This window comes from Ochotona curzoniae, unplaced genomic scaffold (assembly GCF_017591425.1).
Source record: "Ochotona curzoniae isolate NIBS_2020 unplaced genomic scaffold, NIBS_Ocur_1.0 contig_2861, whole genome shotgun sequence".
Taxonomy (NCBI): domain Eukaryota; kingdom Metazoa; phylum Chordata; class Mammalia; order Lagomorpha; family Ochotonidae; genus Ochotona; species Ochotona curzoniae.
Genome location: NW_024465620.1, coordinates 4,555,886 through 4,569,876, shown reverse-complemented (window position 1 = coordinate 4,569,876; position 13,991 = coordinate 4,555,886). Strand labels below are relative to the sequence as shown.

General features: G+C 55.5%; 2 protein-coding genes across 2 annotated transcripts; both read right to left on the bottom strand.

Moving 5' to 3' along the window:
* Positions 1-1,138: 1,138 nt before the first annotated feature.
* RNF225 (ring finger protein 225) lies at positions 1,139-8,278 on the bottom strand. Its single transcript, XM_040978259.1, has 4 exons — positions 7,399-8,278; positions 2,781-2,857; positions 1,977-2,216; positions 1,139-1,336 (listed from the first exon to the last, which is right to left on the bottom strand). The coding sequence occupies exons 1-4, from the start codon at positions 8,276-8,278 to the stop codon at positions 1,139-1,141; spliced, it is 1,395 nt and encodes a 464-aa protein (XP_040834193.1).
* A 1,810-nt stretch (positions 8,279-10,088) lies between these two features.
* Positions 10,089-12,803, bottom strand: RPS5 (ribosomal protein S5). The gene is made up of 6 exons (XM_040978172.1): positions 12,702-12,803; positions 12,186-12,294; positions 10,963-11,172; positions 10,701-10,829; positions 10,296-10,394; positions 10,089-10,203 (listed from the first exon to the last, which is right to left on the bottom strand). Exons 2-6 carry the CDS (start codon positions 12,291-12,293, stop codon positions 10,135-10,137), a joined length of 615 nt encoding a protein of 204 aa, XP_040834106.1. The 5' UTR covers position 12,294; positions 12,702-12,803; the 3' UTR covers positions 10,089-10,134.
* Positions 12,804-13,991: the final 1,188 nt, after the last annotated feature.

Sequence of the window (13,991 nt, the reverse complement as noted above, 5' to 3'; positions counted from 1 at the left end):
AGCAGAAGAGGATGGCCCAAGTCTTTGTGTCCATGCACCCACATGGGAGACCCAGAAGAAGCTCCTGGTTCACAGTTTCAGACCAGCTCAGCTCTGGCCATTGAGGCCATTTGGGGAGCCAGCAAGATGAAGAGCTATCTCTCTATCTCCTTCCTCTCTAATTCTGACTTCAAATAAAGTAGTTCTTTTTAAGCAAATGTAAAGCTCAATAAAACTGACAAAATTTATCTTGTCTAATGAGATGGAGAGAAAAAAAGGGATCTGTGAGAGTGGTGCTGTGGCATAGTAGGCTAAGCCTTTGCCTGTGGTGTTGACATCCCGTATGGGTGCCAGCTTGAGTTGCAGCTGCTCCACTTCCAATTCAGTTCCCTGCTAATGTGCCCAGGAAAGCAGCGGAATATGATATGCTTGGAACCCTGCATCCAAGTAGATGTGGAGAAACCTCCTGGATCCTGACTTCGCATGAACTCAGCTCTAGCCACTGTGGCCATCTGGGGAGTGAACCAGTGCATGGAAGGTCTTTGTTTCTCCCTCTGTTACTCTGCCTTTCAAATACAAATATCTTTTTTTTTTTTTTTTTTTTTTAAAGAAGGGCAGGGAGAGAAAACTCAGTTAACTACAGAAAAGAATTATTTTGTTGTCATGGTGAGTTGTAGGCTGGAGCTATCCCAAAAGTGGCAGCAAAGGAGGTCCCACAGGGCCCAGCGTGGTAGCCTAACGGCTAAAATCCTCACAATCCATGCACTGGTATCTCATATGGGTGCTAGTTTGTATCCCTGCTGCTCCACTTCCCTCTCAGCTCCCTGCTTGTGGCCTGGGAAGGCAGTAGAGGATGGCCTAAAGTCTTGGGCCCCTGCACCCACGTGGGAGACCTGGAAGTGGCTCCTGGCTCTAGGCTTCAGATTAGTTCAGCTCTAGCCAAGGCGGCCACTGGGACAGTCTTTCTCTCCTTCTCTCTGTAAAATCTGACTTTCCAACAAAATATAAATAAATTTTTTTTTAAAAAGGGAGTTCCCACAAAGGAGTACCCCAAAATGTCCAAAGATGGGGCCGGGTGACATCCCAAAGATTCACTGACCACCAGAGTCCAACAAAGCATTTATTAGGAAAACTCAGGCAGAATGCCGCCCCGTAACCTTCAGTGGGCAGTGAGAGAGAAGTCAACGTGCAACGTGTGCGACTTACTCAGTGAGCTGATGAGCACAAAGTTCTCCAGCATCACGTCGTGGTACAGGCTCCTCGGGGGACCACTGAGCAGCCCCCACTCCTCCTGGGAGAAATACACAGCCACATCCTCCAGCCGCACACGCTCCTTCAACAATGGGTTCAATGGCACCTAAGTGGTTGATGTGGGCAGGACACTCAGTGTCTCAGGGGTCTGTCACATCTCCCACTGATAGTATCCTTTCTTAGGAGCCAAACCTTTCCCTCTCTGGCCACACACAGACCATCATAATTCCCTTCTCCCAAGGCCTCAGAACAACACCAGGGCCCATGGTGACACTGATGCCTCCCTTAGCATAGCAACAGGCTGCTGAATGGTGTCTGCCTGCTGCCCTCCCGTCCACCAATTCCCACCGAGCCCCGGGGATCAGCCTCTTAGACAAAAACCTAATAAGCCTACCCTCCTCCCTGCCCCCTCTAAGAACCTTCCAGCTCACCCTCCTGCAGGTTCATAATTCTACCCAGGGCAGCTTGCTGTCAGCTCGGGACCCTCAAGCACCTTATCAGTTCACGCCACAGGCAGCTCCCTGGCATCCCGAGTGGCTGTCCATCCTGCAGCCCGCCATCCTGCCCACCAATCCCCACAGCCAAGGGTCTCCGCCAGCCCTGCAATGACCATCTTCCCCACCTGGACCTGTTCCTCGGCTGCCCAGACCCCCACAGGGATCCATCCCTGAGACCCCGCTGCTCCTCCGCCTCTGCCTTAGCACACCACCTCTCCTCAGACACCACGTTCACTTCCCTCCGCTTACCTGCGCCACCTCGGCCACTGGAACCTGCGGGCAGAGCCAGATCCCGAAAATGGCTGATAAAGAAACGCCACCGAATCGGGTCTCGGCCACGCCCGCCCCGAGCGCCGCGACGTCCGAACGCCGCAGAAGCTTCGAGGGCAGGTCTCCCTCTCGCCTCGGTAAAAACGCGATGGAGGACGATGGGAGCCGCCTCCCTCGGGAAGGCGCAAGGAAGCAGGGCGGCGGGGAGCGGCGCCTCTCCTGAGGGCAAAGTCTCCGCAAGACGCAGTCACCGCGCGGGAGCCACGGGCGCGTGAAGAGGCGGTGACGGCCCCTCGCGAGGCTCCCGCGCCTGGACGTGAGGAGCCGCTCGGACCCTCCCGCCCGCGCAGCAGCCAGGGCAACGGAAACCGCGCCCGGTTACTTCACCGCCCGCTGCAGACTGTGACGTCATTTCCCGGCTGCCCTCACTAAGCCGCTTGATTGTTGTCAAGGCGACGGGGAAAGCGCCGTTAGCGACGGAACTACATTTCCTAGGAGACATCTTGCTGCATCAGACGCAGCAAGTGGCGGCCTCGAACTGGTGTTTCTGGCCAAGCCGCGTCGGCGAGGGCGGGTCTCCCGGTGTCCGGTCCTGACAGTTTCTTTAGGACCAGCAGAAGGAGCGATAGTTCGTTGGTCGGAGTGTGTGGCTGACTTGGGGCCTGGGGTCGTGGGAAGGAGGAGGACGCGTGGGAGGAAGATAGTTGCTAGTGTGAAATATCCGCAGTCAGGTCAGCGTATACACCAGTGGGTAGGCAGAACGGAGTGGGTGCGGGAGCCTACCTCGTACAGTCGGTGATTCTGTTTCAGAAGGGCCTGGCTGAGGAGGGTCAGAGTCCTGGACACCTCAGGGCAGAAGGCTGGGGAGGAAAAGAACCACGTTGGTGCGAGCCTTGCCCGGTCACATCCGCCTGAGAGTGTCCTTGGTCTTGTGGGAGGAATGAGGCTTTGCGAGGAGTTCGTGGGGAGCGTCTCGCTTAGGGTGAGAGCTTTGCATTCTTGACCTTCATGGATCCAGCCCCCTTTCCTCACTGTCCTTAACCACAACTTTATGTCCTCTCTCTGCCCATATTTTCCTTAGAAGTTGCTGTTGGTTCTGCTGCGTGCCTCAGGCCATACCACCTTCCTCTCACGCCCCCTCACGCCCCAGAACGTTCTGCAGAGGGTCATGGGTAGACCTGCGAAAGATTTGGTGAGTTGGGGAACAGGTGGGGCACAACTTCTTCTAATCAGCAATCTGAGCTTCATCGGCCACAAGAGGGCAGGCCTCCTTGCCCAGGTGCCCAGTGCAGCCCTGGCACGCAGAACACATTCAGTAAACATTTGTGGATACCCATCAGAATCAGAGGCCCACATGTATCTGATAACCTGTTGGGGTTCAATAAATTCGAGCGAGACTCCATGGCGAGTGAAATGATTTTAATTTCCAGTCCGGGGCAACCTCTTGCCATAAGCAAGAAGCGCCCTGAATGAAATAAGTGTGGGGTTTTTATAGTAAGTATCAATCAGAAAATCAAAAGCTACGTGACAGAAAGCAAATACATGATTAGGGGCTTACAGTTATACAAAACAGAAAACAGGAAATAGGAATTTATAATACATAGGCTTGGGGTCCTGATCACATCACTTTAATACAGACAGTAATAAAACAGCATGCCTCAAAGACAGCTGTCTTTCTTGTAAATCTCAAAAGTCCAAGATGCTCCTTATCTCCTGCCTGCCTCCTGGTGCTTCAGGAAGCAGGAGCTTTTTCTCCTCTAACAGGATGCAGAGGTCTCTCTGGAGATTCCAGACTTCCAAGAGTACAGGCACCTTTACAATTAATCCTATCAATAACCCCCTTCACCTTTGTAATAAATAGTGCAATAAATTAAAAACATATATATTTGTGGACAAAAGAATTCCCTGCAAGTACAGGGTTTATTGTTATTCATTTTACAGAGAAGAGAACCGAAGGTTGTCCCAGTCACATCTGTCTGATGCTATACCTATTGATGCCCACACTCCTGGGCATTCTCAGGCACCTCAGACAAGCCTGCTGCCCAGAGTGCCAACCAGGATCAGTCGGGGACAGTGCAGTGGGATGGGGTGGGCAGAGTGAGGCCCGTGGGCAAGGGCAGGAAGGAGGGCCCCAAGCTTGGTGTGGGTTGTTTCCGGCGGCCTCTTTGTATTCAGTGGGTAGGCATGCATCAAAGTACTAATCAACAGACAGATGGGGTGCTCAGGGACCCTTGGGCTCTATAATCAGCCTTTTATGGGAGGAATGAGGCCTCGCCCAGTTGGGAGTGGGGAAGAGCCGCAGCAGAAGTTAGGGAAAGAGGAAGGGGACACACTCCATTGCCCAAGCTCTGCCATCACGTGGTCTCCCCGGGATTCCTAGCCTTTTTGCAGACTGTGCCATCTGCTTCAACTGCAGCCCCCGAGTACTTGAGGTCCTCCTTCTAAGCAGCCATCCTGGACCACCCTCAGGCATCACCTCTCCATGCATGCACCACCCGACTGAGCCCACCCAGAGCAGGTCTACTCTCACCCACCTTCACCCCCCAGGTTGGGGTAGGGAAATGAATGAGGGCAAGCCCTGAGACCTTATGGTGGGTTGGTAATGACCCAGATCCTAATTCTTGGAATTTATGAATCTTAATTTTTTTTAAGATTCATTTATTTTTTATTGGAAAGCCAGATATACATAGAAGAGGAGAAACAGAGAGGAAGATCTTCCTTCCGATGATTCACTCCCCAAACAATGGCTTGAGCTGAGCCGATCCGAAGCCAAGAGCCAGGAGCTCTTCCGGGTCTCCCACGTGGGTGCAGGGTCCCAAGGATTTGGGCCATCCTCAACTGCTGTCCCAGGCCTTAAGCAGGGAGCTGGATGGGCAGTGAGGCCGCTGGGATTAGAACTGGCACCCATATGGGATCCCCAGGGTGTACAAGGCGAGGACCTTAACCACTGTGCCTCTGTGCCGGTCCCGAATCTTAGTTTTTTTAAAGATTTGATATTTATTGCAAAGTTAGATATTCAGAGAAGAGAGACAGGAAGATCTTCCATTCAATGATTCACTTCCCAAAGTGGCCGCAATAGCCGGTGCCGTGCTCATTCAAAGCCAGGAGCCAGGAACTTCTTCCAGGTGTCCCATGTGGGTGCAGGATGCCAAGGCTTTGGGCCATCCTTGACTGCTTTCCCAGGCCACAAGCAGGGAGCTGGATGGGAAGCGGGGCTACTAGGATTAGAACTGGTGCCCATATGGGATCCTGGCGTATTCAAGTCAAGGACTTTAGCTACCAGGCCACAGCACTGGGCCTGAATCTGTTACCTTTCTTTGCAAAATGAACTTTCCAGATGGATTCAATTGAAGAGTTTGAGATTTTTTTTTTGTTTTTTTTTTGGTTTTTTGTGTTATTTGAATGCGTGGACCCAGAACTCCCAGTGTCCTTATAAGTGAAAGAGGATGGCATTCAGCTTAGCCCTTTAGATTAGATGCTTGCATGCCACATGGGAGTGCCTGGGTTTAAGCCCTAGCTTAGCTCCCAATTCCAGCTTCCTGCTGATGCACAGCCTGGGAGGCACTAGGTGATGATGACTCAAAGACTTGGGTCCCTGTCACCCACATGGAAGACCTAGTTGGAGTTCCTGGCTTCTGATGTGACCAGGCTCAACCCCAGCCATCCCGGTCCCTTTGGGGTGTGAATCAGCAGAAGGGAGACCTGATTCTCTGTCTCTCTGCCTTTTGAGCAAAATAAACAGAAAGAGGCTGGCAGGACAATCTGGGGGGGAGATTTGGAAATGCTGTGCTGCTGGCCTTGAGGAAGCCGTGAGCCAAGAAATCCACCTCTAAAAGCAGGGAAACTAAGGGACTAAATGGTTTCTTAAGAGAAGCCAGAAGCTGGCTGAGGACTCCTGGATTCAGCTGCATCTGGGAGTCATCTGTTACAGGAACCAGAGATGGGAGTACACTTGGCCAACCTGCTTCCTCCTAGCCAGGTGAGGCTGGGCCATGACTGCTCGGTGTGGGCCAAGAATGGGGCTGGGAAGCAGACTCCTGGGCTCCCTGAGAATCCTCCTGTGGCTTCCCACCCGGGATGGATAGCTCACACAGACGTCCAGTTCCCCAGGATGGTAAGGACTTTGGCACATCCACACACAGTCCCACACTACCGCTTACTCTATGTCAGGTGTTCAGAACACACAAGGAGACAGCTCAGAAAGAGCTTCTGGCCACACAGCTCACCCCAACACACAACACCCATCCCCAGATGAGGTGAGGCAGAGCATCAGCCTGCACAAAGGGCGGCTTCCTCAAAGCCCTCTGTGACTAACTCAGGAAGGCTTCTGGGAGGGGAACAGGAGCCCACACACATGCCACCTCCCCTGGAGGTCACTCTGCAGTAAGGAGCCTGGGCAGTGCTGACGGAACCCTGGGAGAGGAAATGCAATATTTGATCCTGAGAGATTACATGAAAGTGTTGGAGCTACTAGCAGGGAGGAGGACAGGATCCCGCGGGCCAGCAAGGGTGGTGCACAATCCCCAACCCCGATTTTGATCTCTCTGAGCCATGGTGACCACAGCTGTCCATAGCATGCTGTAAATGCCCACAGGGAAGTTGAGACCCCAAGACTTAAGACTGGTGTAGGAGCCAGGCCCTCTAAGGCCAAGCTGCAGGCAGCTGCACAGGGTAGCCACTGTACAGCCACCATCAACATGTAGACATTGCAGACCATGGGCTTCCATGAAGGCCCAGCCTGGAGGCAGTGCAGTGAAACAGGAAAGGCAGAAAGTTCACAGATGGCTTGAGGTGCACACCATCTCCTGTGATGGTCCAGCAGAGGAGGGGGCCAAGTTCAGGAAGAGAAGAGACAGCAGCTATATCCTTGCAGGCAGAGGTTGGCCACTTGGCTGAACCCAGAGCATATGCCCTTGTGGGCATGGAAGACCCTGTCCAGTGCTCTGTGGTGCCCATGACTCAGGGGGACACTTGCAGCAGTAGCACTGTTTCCATTGCTTGGATGTCAGTGAGCAGAGGACAGCTGGGTTGCCCACAAGACACCTGGGTACTTCTCACTGAACCCCACCATGACCAGGCTCCGCAGCAGCCCTGGCAAACTCCTTCCAGAGACCTGGATTAGGGTACGCTCTGCTGACAGCCACAGGAATCAGGTCCTCAGAACAGACCCCCAGGTGGTTTGAAGTCCACAGTAGCTGTTCCTTGAGAGGATCCTCCCCTCGTGGCTTCGGGATCACGATGTGGGGGATATGGTGCCCAGGCTAGCAGGTGGGTGACAGCCCCACAACTGCTAAGGTCCCAGGAAGAAAGGCACTAGGTCTCCAGGTTTGGATGCCGGACTTGTAGCAGCCACACATTCACTGTGACTCCTAAAGCCTCCCCCTGTGCAGCGTTCCCCCGCCTTCCGCAGGCTCCTTCAGGCCCTCCCTGGCCGCCTTCAGCGCCTCCTCCATTTCTCCCACCTCCCCCAGCAGGGTAGAGTCCAGGACAGGGACTGTGGAGCTTGATGTCCAGTCGGGGGTCCAGGGCGCCTCCGGGGCAGTTGGTGGTGGCAACCAGAAGGAAGGTGCTGGGGCGAGTTCCACAAGCTGGGGTCGCGCAGGGCCTGAGGAGGCAGCGTGCGGGATAAGGAAGAAGATGTAGACACCCGAGACTACCAGGCCAGCAGCCACCAGCACGGCCAGCGCTACGGCGGCGTTGAAGGCCCAGGCCGGGCTGCTCAGCGAGAGGCGGCGGGACAGTGGGCGGCCGAGACGCAGCGGGGGCGGGAGCGCGGCGCGGGCCTTGCGGGACCCCGGCAGGGGCGGCGGCGGCCGCAGGTACAGCAGGCCGCGGCGGCGATCGAAGCGCACAGAGCCCTGCCGTGGCAGTGGAGTGCGTGCGTCGCAGGGAAGCAGGCCCGGCTGCGTGGGCAGGGCAGGCAGCCCACGGCGTGGGGCCAGCCGGGTGGGAGCGCGGCATACCGGGCATGCTACTGCGTCGCCGCCGCCGGCTGTGGCCAGTGAGAGGCGAGCCAGGCACTCGAGACAGAAGACATGGCCGCAATCCAAACACTTGGGCAGCTTGAACATGCCGTCGAAGGGCGACACGCAAATGAGGCATTCCACAGGGGACGCGGGGGACAGGATAGGGTCAGAACCCGGGCTGCCATCCCCTTCTTCGTCGTCCTCGTCCTGGCCTCTGCTCACAGGGTGAGGCGAAGCTGGTGAGCCTGGGGAGCTGGGGCTGGTGCCCTGAGGGGCCTGGGAGCGGCGGAGCCAAGGAAGCCTTGGACAGGGCATTCAGATCAGACCTGCAGGGGAAGTGGCCAGGAGGGGCTGAGGGAGGATTGGCTTCTCCAAAGCAGAGGGCTAACCAAAGACGGAACAAAGCCAGAGTCTGGGGACAGGAAATGTTTCTGGCAGGGTCCCCCCTGGACAAGAAACCCAACACAAAGATGGGAAGGATGTAACTCCAGCAAAGATCTAGAACAGCGAGAACCACTTGGGACAACCAGCACAGAGACCCAACCCAGGAAACCCTCCAGGCTGCAGGGAGACACTCCAGCCACAGAACTTGGGGCAGCAGCAAATACAGGCCCCCAACAAGAGGGAGAACTACCCAGGTGGCATGCAGGGGAGCCTTCCTACCTGCAGATGCCTTCTTCCTTGGCTGGTGTCCTGCCTCCACCAATTCTGACCTCCCTTGCCTGACTGGCTGGCCTGGCTATTTTCAATGCCCCTCCCCATGGGTGGGCCCGAAGTAAGGGCCACTCCCTCCAGAACCCAGGCACCCATAAAACCTGCCTGGCAACCTGTCTCACAGCCTAGGCCAGTCCTGCCGGAACACCAGAGCTTGACCTCCACAGGATATCGGAGGTGGATGTAATAGTAGGAACAGCACAACCCGCAGGAGTTGACTTCACAGTTGTGAGGTCAGCTCAAGGCCGCTGGCTGCAGCTACAAAACTTGGAGGACAGGCTGGCTACAATGTGTGACCCACACAGCAAGCCTGCACTTCCTGAACTGGGTACATTCTCAGGAAACTGAGTAACCCAACAAAACCCCTTTCTAGATCAGTCTTTTTTCCCAAGACCTATCTACCTTCAATGGAAAGGCAGATGTAGAGGAGATTCTTCCCACACTGGTCCACTCCAAGTCACTGCAATGCCCAGAGGTGAGCTGATCCAAAGGCCGGAGCCAGGAGCTTCCTCCCAGCCTTCTACATGGGTACAGGGTCCCAAGGCTTTGTCCCACTGCCCTCCCAGGACATAAGGAGGTACCTGGAGCAGCCAGGACAGGAACTCCCAGTACTTGCAAGGTCAGGACCCGTCATCAGGTGACAGTGCAGGGCCCCCTAGGTCAATCTTAAGTGCCAGTTGATTAGAGGTCAGGAACTGGCTAGTGACAGTCAGTAAAAAGATGAGGGGCCCAGCATGGTGGCCTAGCTGCTAAGGTCCTCGCCTTGAATGCACCAGTGTACCATATGGGTGCTGGTTTGTGTTCCAGTAGCACCGTTTCCCTTCCAGGTCCTTGCTTGTAGTCTGGGAGGGTAGTCAACTGTGGTCCAAGACCTTGGTACCCTGCATCTGTGGAGGAAGTTCTTGGCTCCTGGCTTTGGATTGGTGTGGCTCTGGCTGTTGTGGTCACTTGGGGAGTGAATCATCAGGATATACGATTCTCCACTCTGTATATCTCTGACTTTCCAATAAAAATAAATTGGGCCAGGCAGCATGGCCTAGTGACTAAAGTCCTCGCCTTGATTGTGCCAGGATCCCATAAGGGAGCCAATCCCAGCTCCACTTCCCATCCAGCTACCTGCTGTGGCCTGGGAATGCAGTTAGGGATGGCCCATTGCTTTGGGATCCTGCACTCCTGATCAGCACGACATTGTATCACTGGATGGAGGATCTTCCTGTCTATCTCTCCTCCTCTCCGTGTATCTTTGTAAAAAATAAATAAATAATCTTCCAGGCAGCCTCAATTGTACAGGAATAAGCACCATGGTTCTGAATTGGGCCCTACAGACCACCAAATGTGCCAGAGATGCCAGCAACCCCAAGACCATTATGGCCACACCACCCTCCACTAAGGATGGACATCCACACACAAGTGGGGGTCACCCCCAAAGACAGTTTTATTGGGCAGTGCCTGGGAAATCAGCGGTTTGACTTGGCCACACGCTCCAGCTCGTCCTTCTTCTTGATGGCATAGGAGTTGGAGGAACCCTACAACGAGACCAGGTTAGCACTGCACGCCGGAGGACCACCCCCAACGCCCAGCCCAAGACCTTCCTCACCCCCAGTGTGCTCACACACACCTTAGCCGCATTGATGAGCTCGTCCGCCAGGCACTCAGCAATGGTTTTGATGTTTCGGAAGGCAGCTTCTCGAGCACCTGTGCACAGCAGCCAGATGGCCTGGAAAGCAAACGTGGCAGGGGACAGGGGACGGGAGGGTCAGACTAAGCCAAGAGCCCAGGATACTCCCAACACACCAACATAAAGGAGACAGTGGCATCCTGACTTCAGATCAGCTACGATGTAACAACACTGGGGTTAGGTCTGCAGTGGGGGCATGTGTGTATAAATGGAGTAATGCCATGTATCACCATTGGCCACTTGATTTCTTAACACCTGCCTGTTCATGTGTGCAGGAAGCAGAGAAAATGACTCAACTACTCCAGTACACACCACCCCCGAGGCCTGGGCGGAATTCCTGCCCACCTGATTAACACGGCGCAGCGGGGACACATCCACAGCCTGCCGCCTCACAGTTCCAGCTCGCCCGATGCGCGTGGAGTCCTCTCGGGGGCCACTATTGATGATGGCGTTCACCAAGACCTGCAGAGGGTTCTGGGAAGGAAGGCCCTGGTCATCAGCCTGACTCACAGCTATGCACCCACACAACACAGCAATCCACCAGCTCACAGGCATACCCCGGGACTCAGGGTGTTCCCAGCAGACTGTACCTGGCCCCAGAGCCTACCTCCCCAGTCAGCAGGTGAATGATCTCGAAGGCGTGCTTGACGATACGCACGGTCATGAGCTTCTTGCCATTGTTGCGGCCGTGCATCATCATGGAGTTGGTGAGGCGCTCCACGATGGGGCACTGGGCTTTGCGGAAGCGCTTGGCAGCATAGCGGCCTGCACTGTGTGGCAGATACTTGGCGTACTTCTCCTTTACTGCAATGTAATCCTGGGAAGGCGGAAGAAGGGGCCACTGGTCAGGGTCAGGACGGGTCTCAGACATTGACCATAGACTCTCAGCCTGGGGCCCGGCAGCATAGCCTAGTGGCTAAAGACCTCGCCTTGCACATGCCAAGATTCCATATGAGTGCTGGTTCTAATCTCAACAGCTCAACTTCCCATCCAGTTCTCTGCTCGTGGCCTGGGAAAGCAGCTGAGGACAGTCCAAAGCCTTGGGACCCTGCACCCGTGTGGGAGATACAGAAGAGGATCTGGGTCCTGGCTTCAGATTGGCACACCACCAGCCGTTGCAATCACTTGGGGAGTGAATCATCGGACAGAAGACATTTCTCTTTATCTCTCCCCCTCTCTGTACATCTGCTTTTGCAATAAACTTAAATAAATCTTTTTCTTTTCAAAGTATGTCTATAAATGCAAGCACTCCTGCCATCCCACATCTACCCTGGAGAGGCGGCTGCAGGTCATCACCCACTGACATCCCAGAGGTGACTGAGCCAGGATTTGGGCCCAGGTTCTGATACAGCATGACACAAACAGGGGCTTAACCCCTGGCACCTGACACTGTTTTTTCTAATTCTTAGTGGACTGAGCATGCACCAGAACAGAAGTGATCAGGCCCAGATGGAAAATCAGAGCAGATCACACTGCTGAGCACCCATTCTCCTCCCAGTGACTGGATCCAGAAACAGTTCTCTTCCTCATCACAAAGACCCTGGAAAGCTCAGCATTTCTGGGAGACAGCTGTTGCAGGTATTCGGGAAACTGCCTGTGGAGCTCAACAAAAACGGTGACCAAGAAACTGTATCTGGGACCATTGCTTGTGACGCCAGCATCACAAACACACCGATCGGAGATATCCTAACTGTTCTGCTTGACACAGTTTTTCGCTAAGCAGTACATGGTTCACTGGTCCCAACCACAAACTTCAAGTGAACTCTAAGGCAAGAACCCAGACATTCCCGCAACCTCCAGCCGGGCAGAGCAGAACCCACGTCCCCTCACCTGCAAGGAAATATCATTTATCTGCACGTCGTCAGTGCTCCACTTCCCGAAGAGCTTGATATCCGGGGTTTCTGCCACCGCAGGTGCAGCTGTCTCCCACTCGGTCATCCTGGGGATGAGAAACGCCCTGAGTGCCGGGCCACCTGCAGCAAGGGCCCAGTCGACCCGTCCGCACGCGCGGACCTAGAAGCAGGATACCACTGCGTGCATCGTCTGCGATCCTGAGAAAACTGCCGTCTATCGGACACGACCATCTCCCATCCACACCCCGTCGGGAGCCCGATACCGCCACCCACGGACGTGAACGCAAAAGCAACGACTCCCGTGAGAACCAGGATTGCCGGGGGAACGAGTACTTGAGCGCAGCCCAGCGCGCCTCCCGCGACCCGCCGAGACGGAACTGCGCGTCTGGAGTGAAGGTGAGGCTTACGAGGCCCCCGCCGGCCCTCCGGCCCCGTAGCTTCCGTCCCGCGGGCCGCGGACCCCACGGGGGCCGCGCGGAAGCCACGGGCTCACCTGGTGCTGCAGCCGGCGGATAGACCGCTCGTTCGCTCGGAACCACGCGCTGCCCTGGTCCGGACAGGAAGAGGCCGCGCGTCGCGGTCCGACGCTTTTAAACACAACGATAACTTCCGGGTCAACACCAGCGTCGACCAGAGTAACGCGATCACGTTCGTACACGGACCAATCCGAAACAAACATGTAAAACGCGCCCTTTCGGTCAGACAGAACACGCAGATCCTCCGCGCGTGCGCACTCGTGGAAACAGCGCCACAAACTTTCTGGCGAATGGCTCCCATTGGCCTGGGCTTGCGGATTTTGCACAGGCGTAGTAAACTCTCTGAGGCCGTCACCGCCATTTCTAACAAGGGCAGCCGTTCATCCCGTGTCCTCTTCATGCGCTACCAGTCCGTTTTCTAACTGGGTCGCCAGTCCGCTCCCCTGTGGTTCTTCGCTGCCGTCACGGCCGCCTCACAGGTTCGCGTGCAATACGTGTCCGAGGTGGCGGGGTAGGGTCGCCGGCCACGTGTGTCTGCCGCTGGGGACTATTCCGGGCGCACGCGCGGCCGCGCGCGGCTGCCGCTCAGCTTCCTGTGTCCAGTCGGGCTGCGACTCGCATCTACGGGTGTTTTGGCAGCCTCTTCTCTCCTTTCACCCCCTCCCAGTCCCCTAACGTTCTCCGTGTCTTGCTGGTCGGCGACAGGTCCTCCAGAGGAGGGCCCAGGATTGCGCAGGTGGAGGCCATATTGTGGTGCCGGACCTCGAAAGAGGGCTGGGCGGCAGGTTCTCCACGGCCACGGACTAGGAGCTTCCACGAGAGACTTGGGGTTCCCGATCCCAGAGCGCTCCTTTCTCTGGAGACCCGGCTCCCAGGGTCACCCGTTTCCATCGAGAGCGGACCTCTCCCGGGACTGGAAATGTCGGTGCAGGCCCTGTGGGGGAGGAAGGCAGAATGGGGCATAAACCTCACCAAGAATATCGTCTTTTTTCTTTTTTAAGGATTTACTTATTTTTCTTGGAAAGTCAGATGTACAGAGAGACAGAGAAATCTCCCATCCGCTGGTTCACTCCCCAAGTGGCCACAACAGCTGGAGCTGATCCGAAGCCAGGGGCTTCCTCCGAGTCGCCTTCGTAGGTACAGGTTCCCAAGGCTTTGGGCCGTCCTCAGCTGCTTTCCCAAGCCACAAGCAGAGAACTGGATGGGAAGTGGAGCATTCGGGATATGACCCAACATCCATATAGGATCCTGGTGCGTTCACCATTAGGCTGCCTCGCTGGGCCCAAGCATATCTTTGTAACAGTCCA